General features: G+C 43.8%; 3 protein-coding genes across 3 annotated transcripts; all 3 read right to left on the reverse strand.

The window, feature by feature from the left end:
* Nucleotides 1-906: 906 nt before the first annotated feature.
* On the reverse strand, nucleotides 907-3,406 carry LOC124671664 (zinc finger BED domain-containing protein RICESLEEPER 2-like; the record flags this gene model as incomplete). Its single annotated transcript, XM_047208009.1, has 3 exons — nucleotides 3,310-3,406; nucleotides 2,646-2,991; nucleotides 907-2,492 (listed from the first exon to the last, which is right to left on the reverse strand). Coding segments are annotated over exons 2-3 (1,926 nt in total), but the record flags the coding sequence as incomplete, so codon positions are not given.
* A 700-nt stretch (nucleotides 3,407-4,106) lies between these two features.
* LOC124676648 (zinc finger BED domain-containing protein RICESLEEPER 2-like) lies at nucleotides 4,107-7,439 on the reverse strand. Its single transcript, XM_047212689.1, has 3 exons — nucleotides 7,387-7,439; nucleotides 6,683-6,964; nucleotides 4,107-6,417 (listed from the first exon to the last, which is right to left on the reverse strand). Exons 2-3 carry the CDS (start codon nucleotides 6,960-6,962, stop codon nucleotides 4,364-4,366), a joined length of 2,334 nt encoding a protein of 777 aa, XP_047068645.1. The 5' UTR covers nucleotides 6,963-6,964; nucleotides 7,387-7,439; the 3' UTR covers nucleotides 4,107-4,363.
* Nucleotides 7,440-8,225: 786 nt separating this feature from the next.
* Nucleotides 8,226-15,162, reverse strand: LOC124671665. Its single transcript, XM_047208010.1, has 21 exons — nucleotides 15,011-15,162; nucleotides 14,834-14,922; nucleotides 14,332-14,441; nucleotides 14,135-14,189; nucleotides 13,691-13,779; nucleotides 13,401-13,467; nucleotides 13,257-13,319; nucleotides 12,957-13,127; nucleotides 12,753-12,846; nucleotides 12,590-12,669; nucleotides 12,418-12,490; nucleotides 12,291-12,334; nucleotides 12,134-12,201; nucleotides 11,770-11,855; nucleotides 11,527-11,684; nucleotides 10,775-11,441; nucleotides 10,131-10,739; nucleotides 9,674-9,960; nucleotides 9,369-9,587; nucleotides 9,126-9,282; nucleotides 8,226-8,536 (listed from the first exon to the last, which is right to left on the reverse strand). The coding sequence occupies exons 1-21, from the start codon at nucleotides 15,120-15,122 to the stop codon at nucleotides 8,226-8,228; spliced, it is 3,609 nt and encodes a 1,202-aa protein (XP_047063966.1). The 5' UTR covers nucleotides 15,123-15,162.
* Between the last annotated feature and the right edge of the window lie 317 nt (nucleotides 15,163-15,479).

Raw genomic sequence — 15,479 nt, forward strand, 5'->3', positions numbered from 1 at the left:
GCAGCATATGGCAGGTACATTTGGGCCAAGAATTCTCCAAGCCTTCGTCGAGTCATTGACTATCCACTCTTATGTGCTAGCACCAGAGCACTGATTTACTGAATGGTATTTCAGTAAACTGACCTTTCCAGTGCCATCACAATGACCCTAGAAATAATAAGCAAGATAAACGAAGTCATTATCACTTGTGGAAAGTACATGTATGGCATATGCAACAAAACACAAAAGCATAAAAGTATTACTAGTGGAAAGTGCATACTATTCTATCAAGATAGCAGCACAGCCCCAACACGGAAAATAGATATGCGATTCAGGCAATATGTCATAGTAGAAGGGAGAGCAACGCATAGGGATCGTACCATTTTATTTCATCCAATCTCGAGCACAAACAAGAGCTTCGATCGTCTTGATGCTCAATGTGCTGTGGTGCTTTGGAATTACCGGTCCGCTGCTACTGAACGCTGCTTCCGATTGGACAGCAGAAGCTGGCATAGCTAATATGTCCTGTGCCATAGCTGCTAGCGTTGGGTACTTCGTGGTGTGGTTCATCCACCAGTTTAAAATGTCAAAATCGTCCTTCCGTGGAACTAGACCATCTTCAAGGTAGTCATCGAGCTCTGTAGATATCTGACAACTTGCTTGTTCATTCAGATGCTGATCCCAATCATCTAACAGATCATCGGCATCCAAAGCCGCACTATCTGAAGCAGCGCTTGGTCGATCCGTAGGATTGCAGTATTCATTGAACAGTTCCCGGACTGTTTCGCGGATTTCAGATAAGTAACTCTCTGAATTCGTGCCAAAAGCTCGTTTCAGACGAAAATCAATGAAGCTGATTTTGAATCTAGGATCCAGAACAACAGGTATTGACAACCACAAGTATGAATTTTGCCAATACCCATGGAAAACTTCCTGCATCTCCATAACCAGTCTAGAGATTTCTCCTAGACCGTTCGATGCTTCTTCTTGCAGAACTGTCCTCACTTTCCAAACCTCATTGAAATATACATTTGCTGTGACAGAGCTAGGGCAAGAGATAACTTCAATGACACGATAAAATGTCCTCAAAACCTTGCAAATAGAGTCAGCAACACTCATATCTTCTGGATTCAGCACATTTTCAGAAGGAAATGACTTCTTGAACTGCAAAAGTACTTCAAGCCTAAAATAAAATCTGTGCCACCACTTAGCATCTTCTTGTGGACACTTCAAACTCATCTGTGAAATGACTTCCAGAAGCTGTTGTTGGGCTGATGGTGAGGATGCACGTGCCACAAAAAAATCCATTGCTGCATCACCAACAAGGCGAAGTATATCTGCTTGCCCTTGAGAAACAACACTATTTAAGACGTCATCCAGACAAGCAACGTTATATAGAATGCCTCTGATAGGAAGGCACTTCTTCTCCATGAGCATTTCCTTTAGCTGAACCGTGTTTGCATTGTTCCTAACATCACCAACAGAAGTCAAGCTCAAAATCTTATGGTCAAGATTCCAGTCTCTAATTGCATCCCAGATGACGTTGTATGATCCACTCTCTGATTCCGAGACAGCAGCTTCCTTGCAATGTATTATTCTTTCCAAATTAGTAGGTGAGGACCAAAACATGCCAAACTTGATTATTACTCTGTGAACTTTCCAGTCTGCACCAATAAAATGTGCTGTCAAACAGAGGTAATTTACTGTTGCCTCGGGTCCATCAGGTGTCCAGATGCTTGCTGACAGAGACACACGTCGGGGTGAAAGTGTAATTATATCCTTAAGATTTAGCTTTTCCTTTTGAAATAAAGCAGTGCAATGTTCCTCCATAACATCATGAGAAACTGCGTCAACCATAGGGTTGAGGTTCTTTATAAATCTCCTCATTTCTTCATGCTCCACAACTGAAAAGGGATACCCATGTAAAATTATCATCTTGGCTAGCTCCTGATAAGCTGTTCCTTTATCAAACTTCCTGGTGCTCGTGTCAGTTGGAATGTTCACGAATGAAGTCTTTTCTTTCTTCACGCTCGTACCATCAGATGCTGGTGGGAACTGATGTGCTGGCACCATTTGAATAGGACGTATTATAGGAGCTGTTTCACCCGAGCTACTAGTCCTGAAGAGCTTGCTAGAGTATTCTGCAATCTGAACCTTCCCATTCGTCAAGGCAGGCGAGAGCTCATCCTGCACCCTGGACTTCAAAGTAGGTGCACTCGAAGGGTGAAACTGAATCTTGTGATGATTGTGGGCACTTCCACGCCGTCCTGGGCAGGTTAGAAGGTGCCGGCTCAGATGGCTTCTCCCTCCAAACTTATTTGCGCTGAGACGTTTCTGGCAGTGGATGCAATCCGCAGCCTGGAGTTTCCCCTCGACGTAGACGGGCACAAACTCCTTCCACACCTTGGACTTGAATCTGCTGGGAATTACTGAACCTATGTCGTCAAGCGTCTCCGAAATGATCGCGTTGACCGGATCAATCGGTGAAACTGGACTGTGTTCGTTCACCGACACTGCGGAGAAAAACGTGCCAGAGTTCAGTTGCTTTGACAATGTCATATCTACGTATCCCAGATCCTAAGCTTACTTCACCGTGCAAACTAACAGAGAGCTACTAGTAAACCCAGCCCAACATGGTTTACAAGGGATAAAATAGTGGAACGTACCATACGGGAAGTAGGAATCCTTCTGCTGCCGCCTCTCGGCCGTCTCGGGCTTGCCAGGGCAGATCTTCTGGTGCCGCCAGAGATGGCTGGTCCCGTTGGAGTCCTTGCAGCTGAGGCGGTTGTGGCAGTAGAGGCACTCGGCGAACTGGACCTTCCCGTTGAGGAAGATGGGCTTGTACTCCTCCCAGACCTTGGACCTCTTCTTGTGCTTGTACCGGAACGCGCTCTGGTGAACCGCGGCGCCGTGAACCCCGTCGTACGCCACCTCCACCTTCATGCCGCCGCCCACCTCGTGCTCCTCGGGGTACTCCACGACGTGCTGGATCATGGAATGCTCCATGGCTAGCTGCACAGTGAATACAACAAAATGGAACTTATTAGTTTCTGCTGCTAGTAGTAGCATACGAGCACATTAAGCACGGATGGAACATACAAATCGCGCAGCAAAACAGCTAAAAAACTACACGATCTGCATGCACATAGCGCTCGGAATTCAGACGAAAGTACAAGGAAAAATTCCCCTAAATCCCACACATTTGAGGTGGGGAAATACTAGTGGATCGCATCGATTGCGGCTCCCAAAGGAGCCCAAGTCGTCAAAATACGCATGTACGCGACCCAGATCAAAGAACTTCTGAAGGAAATCCGGTAGAAATCGAGTTACCTGAGATGGGGAAGAACCCTGGCCTGGCCTGGCTGGGGGAACCTCGCGGCGGGGGCCGGGGAGGAGAATCTGGGCACGATTAGGGCATCGAGTTGGATCTGCGGGCGGGCGGCGGGTGGGTAGACCCTGTTCCTGGATTTGGGCCGGGTAAGGGCTCGTTCGGTCAATATGAACCTAATTGGGCTGGGCTGGGCTGGTCTCCTCGCGGCTTCTGGGCTTGTACTGCGTCTTCTCCCTTTTCCCAGTTTTTTTCTTCTGTCAAAAAACTATTCCGCGCTTCCTTTCCTCCAAAAATATGAAGAGTTTTGTTGCTCAAGATGATACCCACATACAGCATAAATATCAAACCCCAGTCTATGCACCAATTATGTTGTATACAGAATTTCGATTGCAAAACCCAAAAACTTGGCAAAAGATAAAGACAGGAACACTTCATGGCAAAGATGTCTAATCCATGCTTTTGCTTATCATTTTATACGGAGATGCTGGGTTGATAACTTTTTCTAGTCATCAATCCTTATCAGCATGCACAAGTGCAATGACTAGGTGTTATTTCAATGAACTTAATTTTGCCTGTCATAAATTTTATCATATATCTATAAGCAAAAATGTGATGATGACATGTAGCAAAACAGGAAAGGAAATGGATAAAGATACTAGCACATACATAAGAGAGGGAGCAAGTGCATGGCATCCTAATGCAACATATCCATTCAGTCTTGCCATGGAACTGGAGTGTTTGTTCATGATTCAAGATGGTAAACATCTTACACTAACATAAGTTAACAGCGTAACTATTCGATGCTACCAATTAGCTCCACATGTCTACAAAAATTACACCTCCAGCGTGAGATGATCAAAGGACATTACATAGCACTGCAGTTTCCAAAACCAAGGAAGCCCATCTATAACAAGTACCATCATATGAGCGCAACCATGCATGCTTCCCAAAAGAAATATCAAGACAAGATTACCCTGGCAATAAGAAAATAAAAACCGCGTGCACTTAACCGCAGCGTCTCGCTAGCTACTGGATCGATGGGGCCTTGCAATTTTATCTCATCCAATCTCGGGTGCAGACGAGCGCCTCAATTGTCTTGATGCTCAGTGTGCTCTGGTGCTTTGGGATTACTGGCCCGCTGCTGCTGAATGCTGCTTCAGACTGGACAGCAGATGCTGGCATAGCTAAGACGTCCCGCGCAATAGCTGCCAGTGTGGGGTACTGTGTGGTATGTTTCATCCACCAGTCCAGAATGTCAAAATCTTCCGTTCTTGGAGCCAGAACCTCACCAAGGTAGTCATCAAGTTCTGAAGATAACTGCCTACTGAGATGCTCATCCCAATCGTCTAATGGATCATTATCATCTACATCCAATGCTGCATCGCTTGAAACACTGCCAACCCTCGGCTGATTCATGCGGTAGTAGTATTCATTGAAAAGCTCCTGGACTGTATCGTGTATTTCAGATAAGTAGCCCAGAGAATCTGCGCCGTAAGCTCGTTCCAGACGAAATTTCATGAACACCATCTTGAATCTTGGATCAAACACAACAGGTATTGACAGCCACAAGTATGAGTTTTGCCAATACTCATCGAATACTTCCTGCATCTCCATAACCAGACTAGCAACCTCTCCATGATCATTTGATGCCTCTTCTTGCAGAACTGTCCTCACTTTCCATACTTCGCTAAAGTATACATTTGCTGTCTGAGAGCAAGGGCTAGAAATTACTTCGATGACGTGATAAAATGTCCTCAAAATCTTGCAAATAGACCGAGCAATTTTCACATCTTCTTGAGACAGCACTCCTTCAGCAGGACATAGCTTCTTCAATTGCAACAGAACTTCAAGCCTAAAATATAACTTGTGCCACCACTTGGCATCTTCTCTAGGACATTTCAAACTCATCTGTGAAATAACTTCCAGAAGCTTCTGTTGTGCCAATGGTGAAGATGCACATGCCCCAAAAAAATCCTTTACTATGTCACCGACAAGGAAAAGTATGTATGATTGTACTTCAGAAACAACACTATTTAGCATGTCGTCCACACAAGCAACGTTGTATAGCTTGCCTCTGATAGGAAGGCACCACTGATCTATGAGCATCTCCTTGAGCTTGGAGGTATTTGCATCATTCTTGATTTCACCAACTGAAGTCAAGCTCAAAATCTTTTTGTCAAGATTCCAATCTTTGATTGCATCCCATACGACATTGTAGGATCCACTTTCAGTCTCCGGAACACAAGCCTCCTTACAGTGTATTGTCCTTTCCAAATTAGTTGGTGAGCACCAATACATGCCAAATTTGATTATCATTCTCTGAACTTTCCAGTCCTCAGTGATAAAATGTGCTGTCAAACAGAGGTAACTTACTGTTGGCTCAGGTCCATCATGAGTCCAGATACTTGCTGACAGAGAGACGCGCTTGGAAGTAAGTGCAACTTTGTCCTTGGCTTTTATCTTTTCCTTCTGAAATAGAGCCAGTAAATGTTCTTCCATGTCACTGAGAGAGACAGTGTTAGGCATAGGTTTGATGTTCTTTAAAATTCTTCTCATCTCTTCATTCTCCACAACAGACAAAGGATAGCCATGAAAAGTTATCAATTTGGCCATAGCTTGATAAGATGAATCCTGACCGAACTTCCTGGCCCTTAGGTCAGTTGCAGTAGTCATACATGAGGTCTTGTGTTTCTGCGGGATTGTACCATCTGATGCTGGTGGGGATTGATGATCTGCCACCACTTGAACGGGCCGACTGGTGATGCCACTTGAGCTTTTGGTCCTGAGGATCTTGCATTTTGTAATTGGAACTGTCGTGGCGGACGATGACTTATTTTGCACCCTGGACTTCAAATTAGGCACCCTAGGCTTCAAATTAGGTTGACCAGAACGGTTACCCTTCTGATGACTGCGGCGACGCCCAGGTCGTTTCGAACAGGCTAGAAAATGTCGACTCAGATGGCCTCCACCTTTACTGAAGCGCTTGTGGCAGTAGTTGCAATCTGCAGCCTCCAATTTCCCATCAACATAGATGGGTGTAAACCCCTTCCATATCTTGGACACGAGTTTTCTGCTGGGAGTAGCTGAACTTATATCCTCAAGCGTCGCTGGAAATTTACAAATGTATCCAAAGCTGAATTATTTTCGTTCACCAGAACTATGCAACAAAAATATGAACAGATACTCTAAGCCACAGTTAAATTGTGTTACCAATAGAGCATACATGTATCCAGAGTTTCAGACCGCAAACTACACCATTCTAACTAACAACAGGGCACTACTACTACTTAAGTTGTCCGGATACCGTGAGGCAACTAGAAGCCAGGTACTAATAATGGATTAGAACCTGAACAGGTAAAAGTGAACATATACCATTTGGCAAGTAGGAATCCTCCTGCGGCGGCGGCCTCTCCGCCGCTTCCGATTTGGCCGGGCATGTCTTGAGATGCCGGCGCAGATAGCTGTCGCCACTGTAGCAGAAGCGATTGTGGCAGCTAAGGCACACTGCAAATGCAACCTTCCCATTCAGAGAGATCGGCTGGAACTCCTCCCAGACCTCGGACAGACTTTTGCGCCCATTGTTCAGAGCGCCGTCAAATTCTGCCACCACTTTGATGCTGCCATCCTCCTCGTGCTCACGAGGACGCTCCATGGCTTCACAGCAACTCAGTAAGTATGACAACAACAACAAAAAAATCCATATCAGTCCATGAAGATGCTATGTCCGTACAAAAACAAAACACATCTCACTGCATGACATCCCCCATGGCCCCATAGATCAAAGGTCATATGAGATTTTCAATTCATACCAACCCAAAAATGAAAGCGTCCTTCTTGCTCGTCGATCGGCCCAAACAAAAGGCACGTGCTTGCGGATTGAATTGGACCCTAGATTATCGAGCCATTGCACCCGAGCCTACCACAATCCGAAGCACCCCGCTAACCAGAAATCTCTTCCGAGCACGAAACATCACAAAACTCTACTAAAAATGGTACCTTCGTATGCGCGCAGGACGCCACACTGGCGTGAGGGGAAACGGGCGAGGGCAAGCAGAGCAGCGCGATGGCGTGCTAACCTGAATCTCCCGGAAGCGATCGCCAGCTCAGGGTGTACGGCCTCGCCGGACGGTCGCCGCTCATCGGCGAGGTCTCCGGGCGCGCTGCCGCCCAATCTTCCCTCGTTTCAGTGGCAGGAATGGGCTTCCGCCTCCCGCCGGAGGAACAAGTACCCTAGGGCCATATGGGTTGGGCTGGGTAAAGGTGTGCACTGGGCCACTCTCTTTCAGGCTTCTTCTGGTTTTAGTCCTTACTTTGGGCATCCACTAAATCATGTGAATTTCTACTTTTAGACGAGGCGTTTTTTGCTTCATCTAAAAAAAAAGACGCTCTTTTTTTTAAAAAAAATGAGTTTTAAACGTATTTGAATTTTTTTTACAAATTCTGACAAAAAATCTTGACAGGAAGTACTTTTGTACTTGCACATTTTTATGTGCTCACCTTGTTTCGCAGAAAACTGATTTTTGTTTGGTTTAACTGATTTTTTTTTGAATGCCCTCCGTTTTATTAACAAATAATTTATCATGATCAAATTTGAATATTCATATCGAAAAACATTATCAAGGCCTCCAGAAGGAAGCGAAAAAGTTCTGGTGTGGCAAACACTTTGTGCACATCTTACATACAACGAACATGTCACTCTTCCTAATGACTACTTTGATTACTCACAACGCTACATTTCACCCCTCCACCTACAAAATTTCCTGCTGCTTATTCCACCCACCACCTTTATACCCCCAAGGAACGTGTAACAAAAATGTACACAAAAGAATGATCGACAAGGAAGTGCAGCATTAGCCGCCTCCCAGATTCGTACTGCCGGGCCTGTACACCAAAAAGAGAGGAACCCATGTACGGCTCAGATCAGAGTTCTCATTCTAGTCACCAGGGACTGCATGCTCTCGAGCCTGTCGGTCAGCTGCCTGATGTCCTCAGCAGCGAGACTCTTATCATCATCCTCACTCGTCGAGTGGGACACAAGGGACGCGCATCTGGCCTTGGATTCTGAAATGTCGCTCTGTAGCGAAGCAATTGCTGCTTCTAGGGCCTCTTTTGCCCCCACGGTTGTGAGTGGGTTGAGCCTTGGAGTCCTAGGGGTGCCAACGCTGCCAAAACTGTTCTGCCTGCTGAGCCGAGTAGGTGTGAAAATGTTGTCCATTCCTCCACTTCCTGCAACAGCACAATTTCATAAGACACTTGAAGTTAGTAGGAAAATGGAGATTCAACCCCCTCCCCAGTGTAACGACCCAGAAGTTAGTAGCAGAAAGAGTGCAACAAAGATAAAAAAATAATAATACAACGAGATTTTGGAAAAAGAAGGGAAAAGCAAACTAACGAAAGTCAAGAAAGATAATCACTGGATCAAGGATTAGGAAAACAACAAGTGGTGTCCACTGCACTGTACAGCAACCTGCAACTTAAACTCTAGACAGACCTTTGCGATCACTAGATTGTGGTTTTAAATATGATGAAAAATCATGTCCTGCTGAGTCCCAACTACCACACCTTTTATATACTTGCAGCGCTACATTAAGAACCATAACTAGCTACATACTCCCTCCGTCCCATCATATAAGACGTTGACTGCATGTGATGACCCTACCAGGGAATTTGATTCATAAATTCCTATCCAAGAAACTGCAACAGGATATATCTTTCCATCTTGCATGTTGTCACTTCCAAATAATCATAACAGCAAAAGGTGCAAAACAAGAAGAAAAATCCCGACACCACGCAAGCAGACTAGTACATTCCATACCTAGGTTCTTCAGCTGTTCTATAGTTCCATGGCCAAGAGACTTATCAAGCTTAAGGACACGGAGAATTCCAGCAGTGATCCGGCCCATTGCATCAGCTTCCGATCTGCAAATCATGGCAAGGTGCTCTAGCTCTTCTTTTTTTGCCACGGCCTCAATCTGCATGTTCAAAGGGGTATGAATAGTTAAGGCAACAGCTGTAAGCTCCCAGCAAGTTTTGACATACTATGCAAAAGTGTTCCTACTGGTTCTTTAACGGAAAACTTGACATTATCCATCATCCACTTGGAGCCCTCAATCTCGTCTTCACCAAGGACCATGGTAGCTTCAACATCAACGCCTTGGTCACCAATAGCATTTGCATTATTAAATCCTACGCCTGATTGATTATTATTCAATTTTCCATTTCCAATGAGTTTATTACTCAAGTGAGGTTTAATTGCTTGTAAACCTTCAATTCCAGCCTGCAGGTACCACCAAATATGTCAAGTGTAGACAACAGAGGAGAGAACCAAACTCAACTACAAATTTAAGAAGTCACAATTATTACCGTAAAACGCTCCACCGGAAATTTGCTTCTGTCCAATATCTTCTCTGCACCTCCCAAGTTAGGTCGGTCATTGCTTTTGCCTGACACATGCAGACTCCTGAAGGTCGTATGCCAACATTTATCTTCTCTACTAATATGGTCACCACTATGAGGTGAAGACCAATCTCCTACTTCTTCTGTCCCTTCAAGTGCGAACAACCAGTTTCTTAACTCAACTGACACATCAAGATCATCTGGCACCCCCAGATCAAACTTCGAATTGCTGTCATTGTCTTCGGATGTTCTTTCTGTCATATTAGGGGATAAGAGGAAAATAAGAAACACTTCTCAAAAAATGCAAAAAAAAAAATGCAAGAAAATCTGAAATAAGGGCTTGTAAATTTCCCAGTGTATTGTTTCAGTAGTAATAGTAACTAAATTAAAGCTTGTTATGATTTAGGAAGTTGTAAATGCTTGCCTTCCTTGTCCGTGACATGGGATGGTGTGAACAGTTTCCCAAGTGGGCCAGAAGATAAATCATTCAGACCTCTCAAGAGGCCTTCCCCTGGACCACCATCAGGACCTAGAATACCGAAACGATGCAGTAATGACTCGGTATAACTCAGTCCACCTCCAAGACGGACACCAGATACCTTAGCTGATACATTCAAGCTATGGCACTCCATGTCCCGCATGTCATAAGGGATTACATGAGTGATGTTTATGTCAATGAATTGAGCGTCTTTAACCTGGTGTTTGCTGCGATGATCAACCCAAAATACTGCTCTCATCTTGGGATTCCCATTTTCACACACCCCAATATTATGTTCACCCGTCACGGCAGTGCCATTCTCATTGATTGTAGCACTTTCTCCTTCCAAACAATTAACTGAGACAGTTTTCCACATTAAGTTAGTTGTGACTGCAAAGGCACCACCTAGAGTGCGATGAGAAACTTTCAGGTACAGATCCTCTCCACCAAACTGAACCAATGGCATATATAGGTTTCCTGCTGACAAATATTCCAAGAAATTGAGCTGGAGACTATTCATAGTTAAGCTCACGGCCGTATCGCTGGGCAGTTTTTCTCAAAATTGTCAACTGAAGGCTCACTATCTTTGCCGGACCTGTTACCTTTGCTAACCTTTGAAATTCGTTCTCCAACCTGTCCAAAGTAAGTATAGAGGCCCAGGACAAAAAACAACTGCTCAACTGAAGTGTTGGATGTGAACTGTTGGAAAGCAACACCAATTCTCACAACACCCTCTGGGGGTGGCAAATCCAACAGAGGGCTACCATCTGCAGTAACCATTGCTGCCTCAAATCGAATGTCATCTAATTCAATACATTGCAAAGAATTTGGAGAGGGGTCCCTAACTACTCTCTGTTCTTTTGAAGTACTAGAGGTTTCAAGCGAAAGGCTCAGATGTGAAGCTCTACTAACCCACTTCCTCTGGCTGGCATCAACAGGTTGATATTCCCAAAGAAGGAAGCAAGCTGGATCTCTGTCAAGGTTTAGAAGTGTACACTTAGCCGATGGTGACTCACAGAAGTATAGGTCCTCTACATGAAGTCTTGCTCCTGAAAATGCTGACTGTGAGCAAGCGGTCTTAGTCCCACTGCACTTCGCTATTTCTTCAGCATCTAATGGGACAGATAGATCAAACTCTTTAAGAGAAAACGACAGGCTATTAATGGAGGAATCAGCAACTGTGGCACTGTGATTGGGCACAACTCCATCAGCTAAGAATGAGGCGATTCTTAAGCAAGATTGTTCCTGAAGTGTTACCTAAAAGGCAAAATTGCAGGTAATTTTTACTAAAACAGACAAAAAATAAACAATAGATTTTGCTGTTAATGTTAAGAAGACACACCATAAGAGGCTGGCATGTGATGACTGTTTTCGAAGCAAACTTTGGAGGTGATGGAGAAGGAGTGATCTGAAGACAATAAAGAGAAAATAAAGGAATTCCGGCCGCGAATTCCAAAAACTGATTTCCAAACGGATATATTGGAGGACAAAAGTTTTGACCTGATAAAGTAACATAATAGATTAGACCCACAAACCGTTGATATTATACTAGTAGCACAAAAGCGAAGGCATAATCAGTATTCACCAAAATCAGGAATAGGCAAGGGTTCTTGTAGAACGGCTTGCATAGAGGGTTGTATCAATGTGCATGGAGGTCGAGAAAATGTGTCCCTGTAGAAATAATAACCACACATGAGACCCAGCAAAGGTGAGAATTATATCCATAGCTCAAATAATTATATATCACTGTTATATCAGAAGTTCACATATTAATTTAGTTACAAGGAACCTTTTGTGAGTACCCTATATTCAGCATTGAATCCACCAAAGTAGCATGTTCTAGTCACTATGAGAGTCAGTAAATAACTATAAATTATGAGAGTCAGTAAATAACTATAAACTTCATGACTCACATAGTCTAGTCACTATAAACAAGTTACATATCTTACCTTAGAAATAGCCCAGAAACCTTTATGCAAGACAAGTTTTTTGAACTCTCCCCATCTGAGATGCTAGCCTTTAAAAATAATGAGAGAAATAGTTGTCAGCATGATGCAATCAGAAAAACGTACAATAGTCAATAGATTGACAAGCAAAACAGGTTACCCGTGAGAAGAACAGCGATTGCACTAGAAGTTCAAGCTGAAACTCTGTCAACACAAATAAAATTAACGACAAGTCACTACAGATAACTATAAATACTATATTCAAAGATGATGGTGCTAGGTCTTACCAGCATCTTTAATGCAGAGGAATATGTGATCTACAATAAAAGATACCAAGGAAGATCCTGCTGCTTCTGCATGCTGGTCGAAATAAGAACACAGAGTAAGAATGCATAGAATATCCATATATCTGATAGTCCTGCTAAATCAATTATAGAAATTACACAAGAGAAAAAAAACCTGTTGAGACTTGGGATCTAAATCTCCTCTATTTAAGCACGCAGAAACCCCAGTCATGAATCGAAGAAAGGCCCGTAAACCTGACCAAAATGCATTTTAGGTTTGACTGGTACAAACAGTAACTGAAGGAAAAGCTTAAGCTTCATGGTCAATAACGATTTACCAGGTTCACTTAACGCAGGAACGATAGCTTCAGTAATATGCAACTGGACCTCGAGGCCTAGTGGATTGTTCTGCTCTGTTCGTTGGAGAGTGATCTGATGTTTACAAAATGTATAAGCCAGGAAGCCGAGACAAGTAGAGCTTCCAACATCAACTAACAAATTCTGAAAATCCACAAATCATATTCAAGAACTCAAGCACTCACATTAGCCTCCCCTGATATTCCTTCCAAAAACCTTTCACCGCCAAAGAACATTCGCTTTGCACCATCATCATCTCTCTTGTTATCTTGACTGCTTGAAGAGTTAAATCGTGCATCGGCGAACATGTCAGGATGGGGTAACAGATCAACTGACAGTGACTGCCATTCCAATTTCTGTGATTTGGAGAAAAATATGGGAGATCAGAAATTGTGTTTACTATGTCTTCATATTATGTCCCAGCACATTATGTAACAGCACAAGTAAACATTAATTTGCTGCCAGAAACCAGGAGAGTATCAAACCTTGAACACATAAATGAATCCTGTGCTGTTGGAGAAATCCCTTGCTTCTTTCAAATTTACAGCCTATATAGTTGATATTTCAATCAGGTGGCCCAAAACAACGATTTTAAAAGTTCGAGTACAACTTTAATCTAGCAAGAATACCTGCCATTTTTCATTTGTTGTGTACAGAACAAGATGACGAAATGTGATAGCCGCTAACGGAGGTGACCTGGAAAGAATTTTAAAAATTAAATTAAATCCCCGTCCACACACATGAACAATGCATACAGTTTTATTCGATGGGAAAATATAGGAAAAAACGGATATAAAATAAGTCATCAGGCAAGCCCATTTGAAAAACAAAAATCCACTTCAAATAAAAAAAAATCAAAGCTCATTGGTCATCACAAACAAAAAAGAACTGAAAATCAAAATAAGTCATCAGAATATACCATGTTGCATCTCCTTGGCGACGAGCTCCTCCATGTGTTTCCAATAGCAGGTTCACGACACCTACTTGTACAGTCATTCCATCTGCAATCTAAGGCCAGCATAGCATATTAAACCCACTTGTATTTCAGAATTTGCAATGATATATTTCTTCAACTAATTTGCCTGTGATCCATAATAAGGACACAGCTGCACAATTATAAAAATTACCATTACTAAAACAAAAGGTGTAGACGTGTGAGCACAGAAGAAAGACTAGAACATAAAGCAGAAACGCAAAGCCTAGAAAGATTGGATTCAGTATGATGAAAAACATGAACCATCTTCACGATTTTACAGCATAATCATTTTCACAAAAGCAGTCCTGAGTGGTGTATGGCCTTACAGATAAATATTTCTGAAGGTGTATGTACTAATTACTGAACATTAGGTGCAATGAAACCAACCTTGTCAGCATATCCATAACCAGTGCTTTTAGCTGATGATGGTGTTGACGCATTGCTAATAAAGAAGTCGAGAAAAGTACATCAGTGATTGAATGGTCGGATAATGGTAGAAAACCACAAGACCAATGCATCAAAACGCAATGCTTTTGCGTTTCCGCGAAAAAATGGTACAAACCACAAGCCAGAAGAATTGTAACCTGGTAGGGCTGGAAAGATTTTCTGAATCGTCCTTCTCTACAAGCACGAGATCAAGCTTATCAATGTTCACCACGATTGGCTCCACTTGCACGTTTGATACTGATGGCAGCTGTAGTGATAAACGAAAGAATCTAACTGTTAAACCTGAAAAATATATAAATCTGACTGACGAACATAACTGCCTGTTAAAATGCAATTATGAGTAGATGTTAGAAAATTAAAAACAGCCACAATTCCATGCCAAAGCCACGAGTGTAGAGTATTACTTCAGAATCATCAGTTAACCAGAAATATGAACATCTCAGCCTAAATTTCGAAACCCGCAACTCGAATTCAGGACAATGACGGTAAAATCCGCAGCCTCATCACAAGTACTCTACCGAACAAGCGCAAGAGGCACAAATTTACAGCGATATGAGGAGCAATTCACCACAATGCGCTCCTTGTCAGTTAAGCCCTCGGGAGTAAACAGAAGACATACGACAGGCGCGGCGCCTTTACCGTGATCTGCAGCTTCCCGACCCGCGCGCGTTCGACGGCGAGCGCCGGAGGCAGGCCCAGGCTGGCGTGCAGCGCGTCGCCATTGATATCTGCAGCGTTTCCAAATCACGCCCAACGGAAGTTAGCACCGACACGGGCAAACCTCGGGGGAAATTGGCATCGGCGAGGAGGGTTTACCGAGGTTGGAGAGCTCGGCGGTGCGGCCGTTGAGCTTGAACTGGTCGCGGGAGAAGGACTTGAGCCAGTACTTGAGCGTGTACTCCAGCGCCCGCGCGATGATCGACTCCATGGACGCCCCCCGCCCGCTGGAGGGAGCTTCCGGGGCGGCTGCCTGTGGAGGGGGCGGTTCGCCGGTGGCGGTGGCGGTGGCGGCGTGCCGCCGGATCGGAGGCGAGATTCCGGCGGGATGGGGGAGGGAGGTGGAGGGGGTGGAAGGAAAGAGGTAAAGAGAAGTGGTGGGGCCCTTTTTAGGCCTGAGACTGAGAGTGAGAGTTCCTTTTGGTTTAAGCCTCTGGTTTCTTTTGTTTTTCATTTGATCTTTTGCGTGCAAGCTTGCCACTGGAACACCTGCATTTGTCTCTAGGCTTTATTAATTTCTGCAATCTTCGTTTTACTTTATTTATGTGCAAATGTGTGATTGACACCT

Source organism: Lolium rigidum, chromosome 7, assembly GCF_022539505.1.
Source record: "Lolium rigidum isolate FL_2022 chromosome 7, APGP_CSIRO_Lrig_0.1, whole genome shotgun sequence".
Classification (NCBI taxonomy): domain Eukaryota; kingdom Viridiplantae; phylum Streptophyta; class Magnoliopsida; order Poales; family Poaceae; genus Lolium; species Lolium rigidum.

Coding starts and splice junctions, on each gene's coding strand:
- LOC124676648 (XM_047212689.1), bottom strand. CDS start 6,962: ATGGAGCGTCCTCGTGAGCACGAGGAGGATGGCAGCATCAAAGTGGTG. Junction 6,418..6,682: donor GGATTCCTACTTGCCAAATG/GTATATGTTCAC, acceptor GTAAATTTCCAG/CGACGCTTGAGGATATAAGT.
- LOC124671665 (XM_047208010.1), bottom strand. CDS start 15,122: ATGGAGTCGATCATCGCGCGGGCGCTGGAGTACACGCTCAAGTACTGG. Junction 14,190..14,331: donor AATCTTTCCAGCCCTACCAG/GTTACAATTCTT, acceptor CTTCTTTATTAG/CAATGCGTCAACACCATCAT. Junction 10,740..10,774: donor TAGCAAAGGTAACAGGTCCG/GCAAAGATAGTG, acceptor GACAATTTTGAG/AAAAACTGCCCAGCGATACG.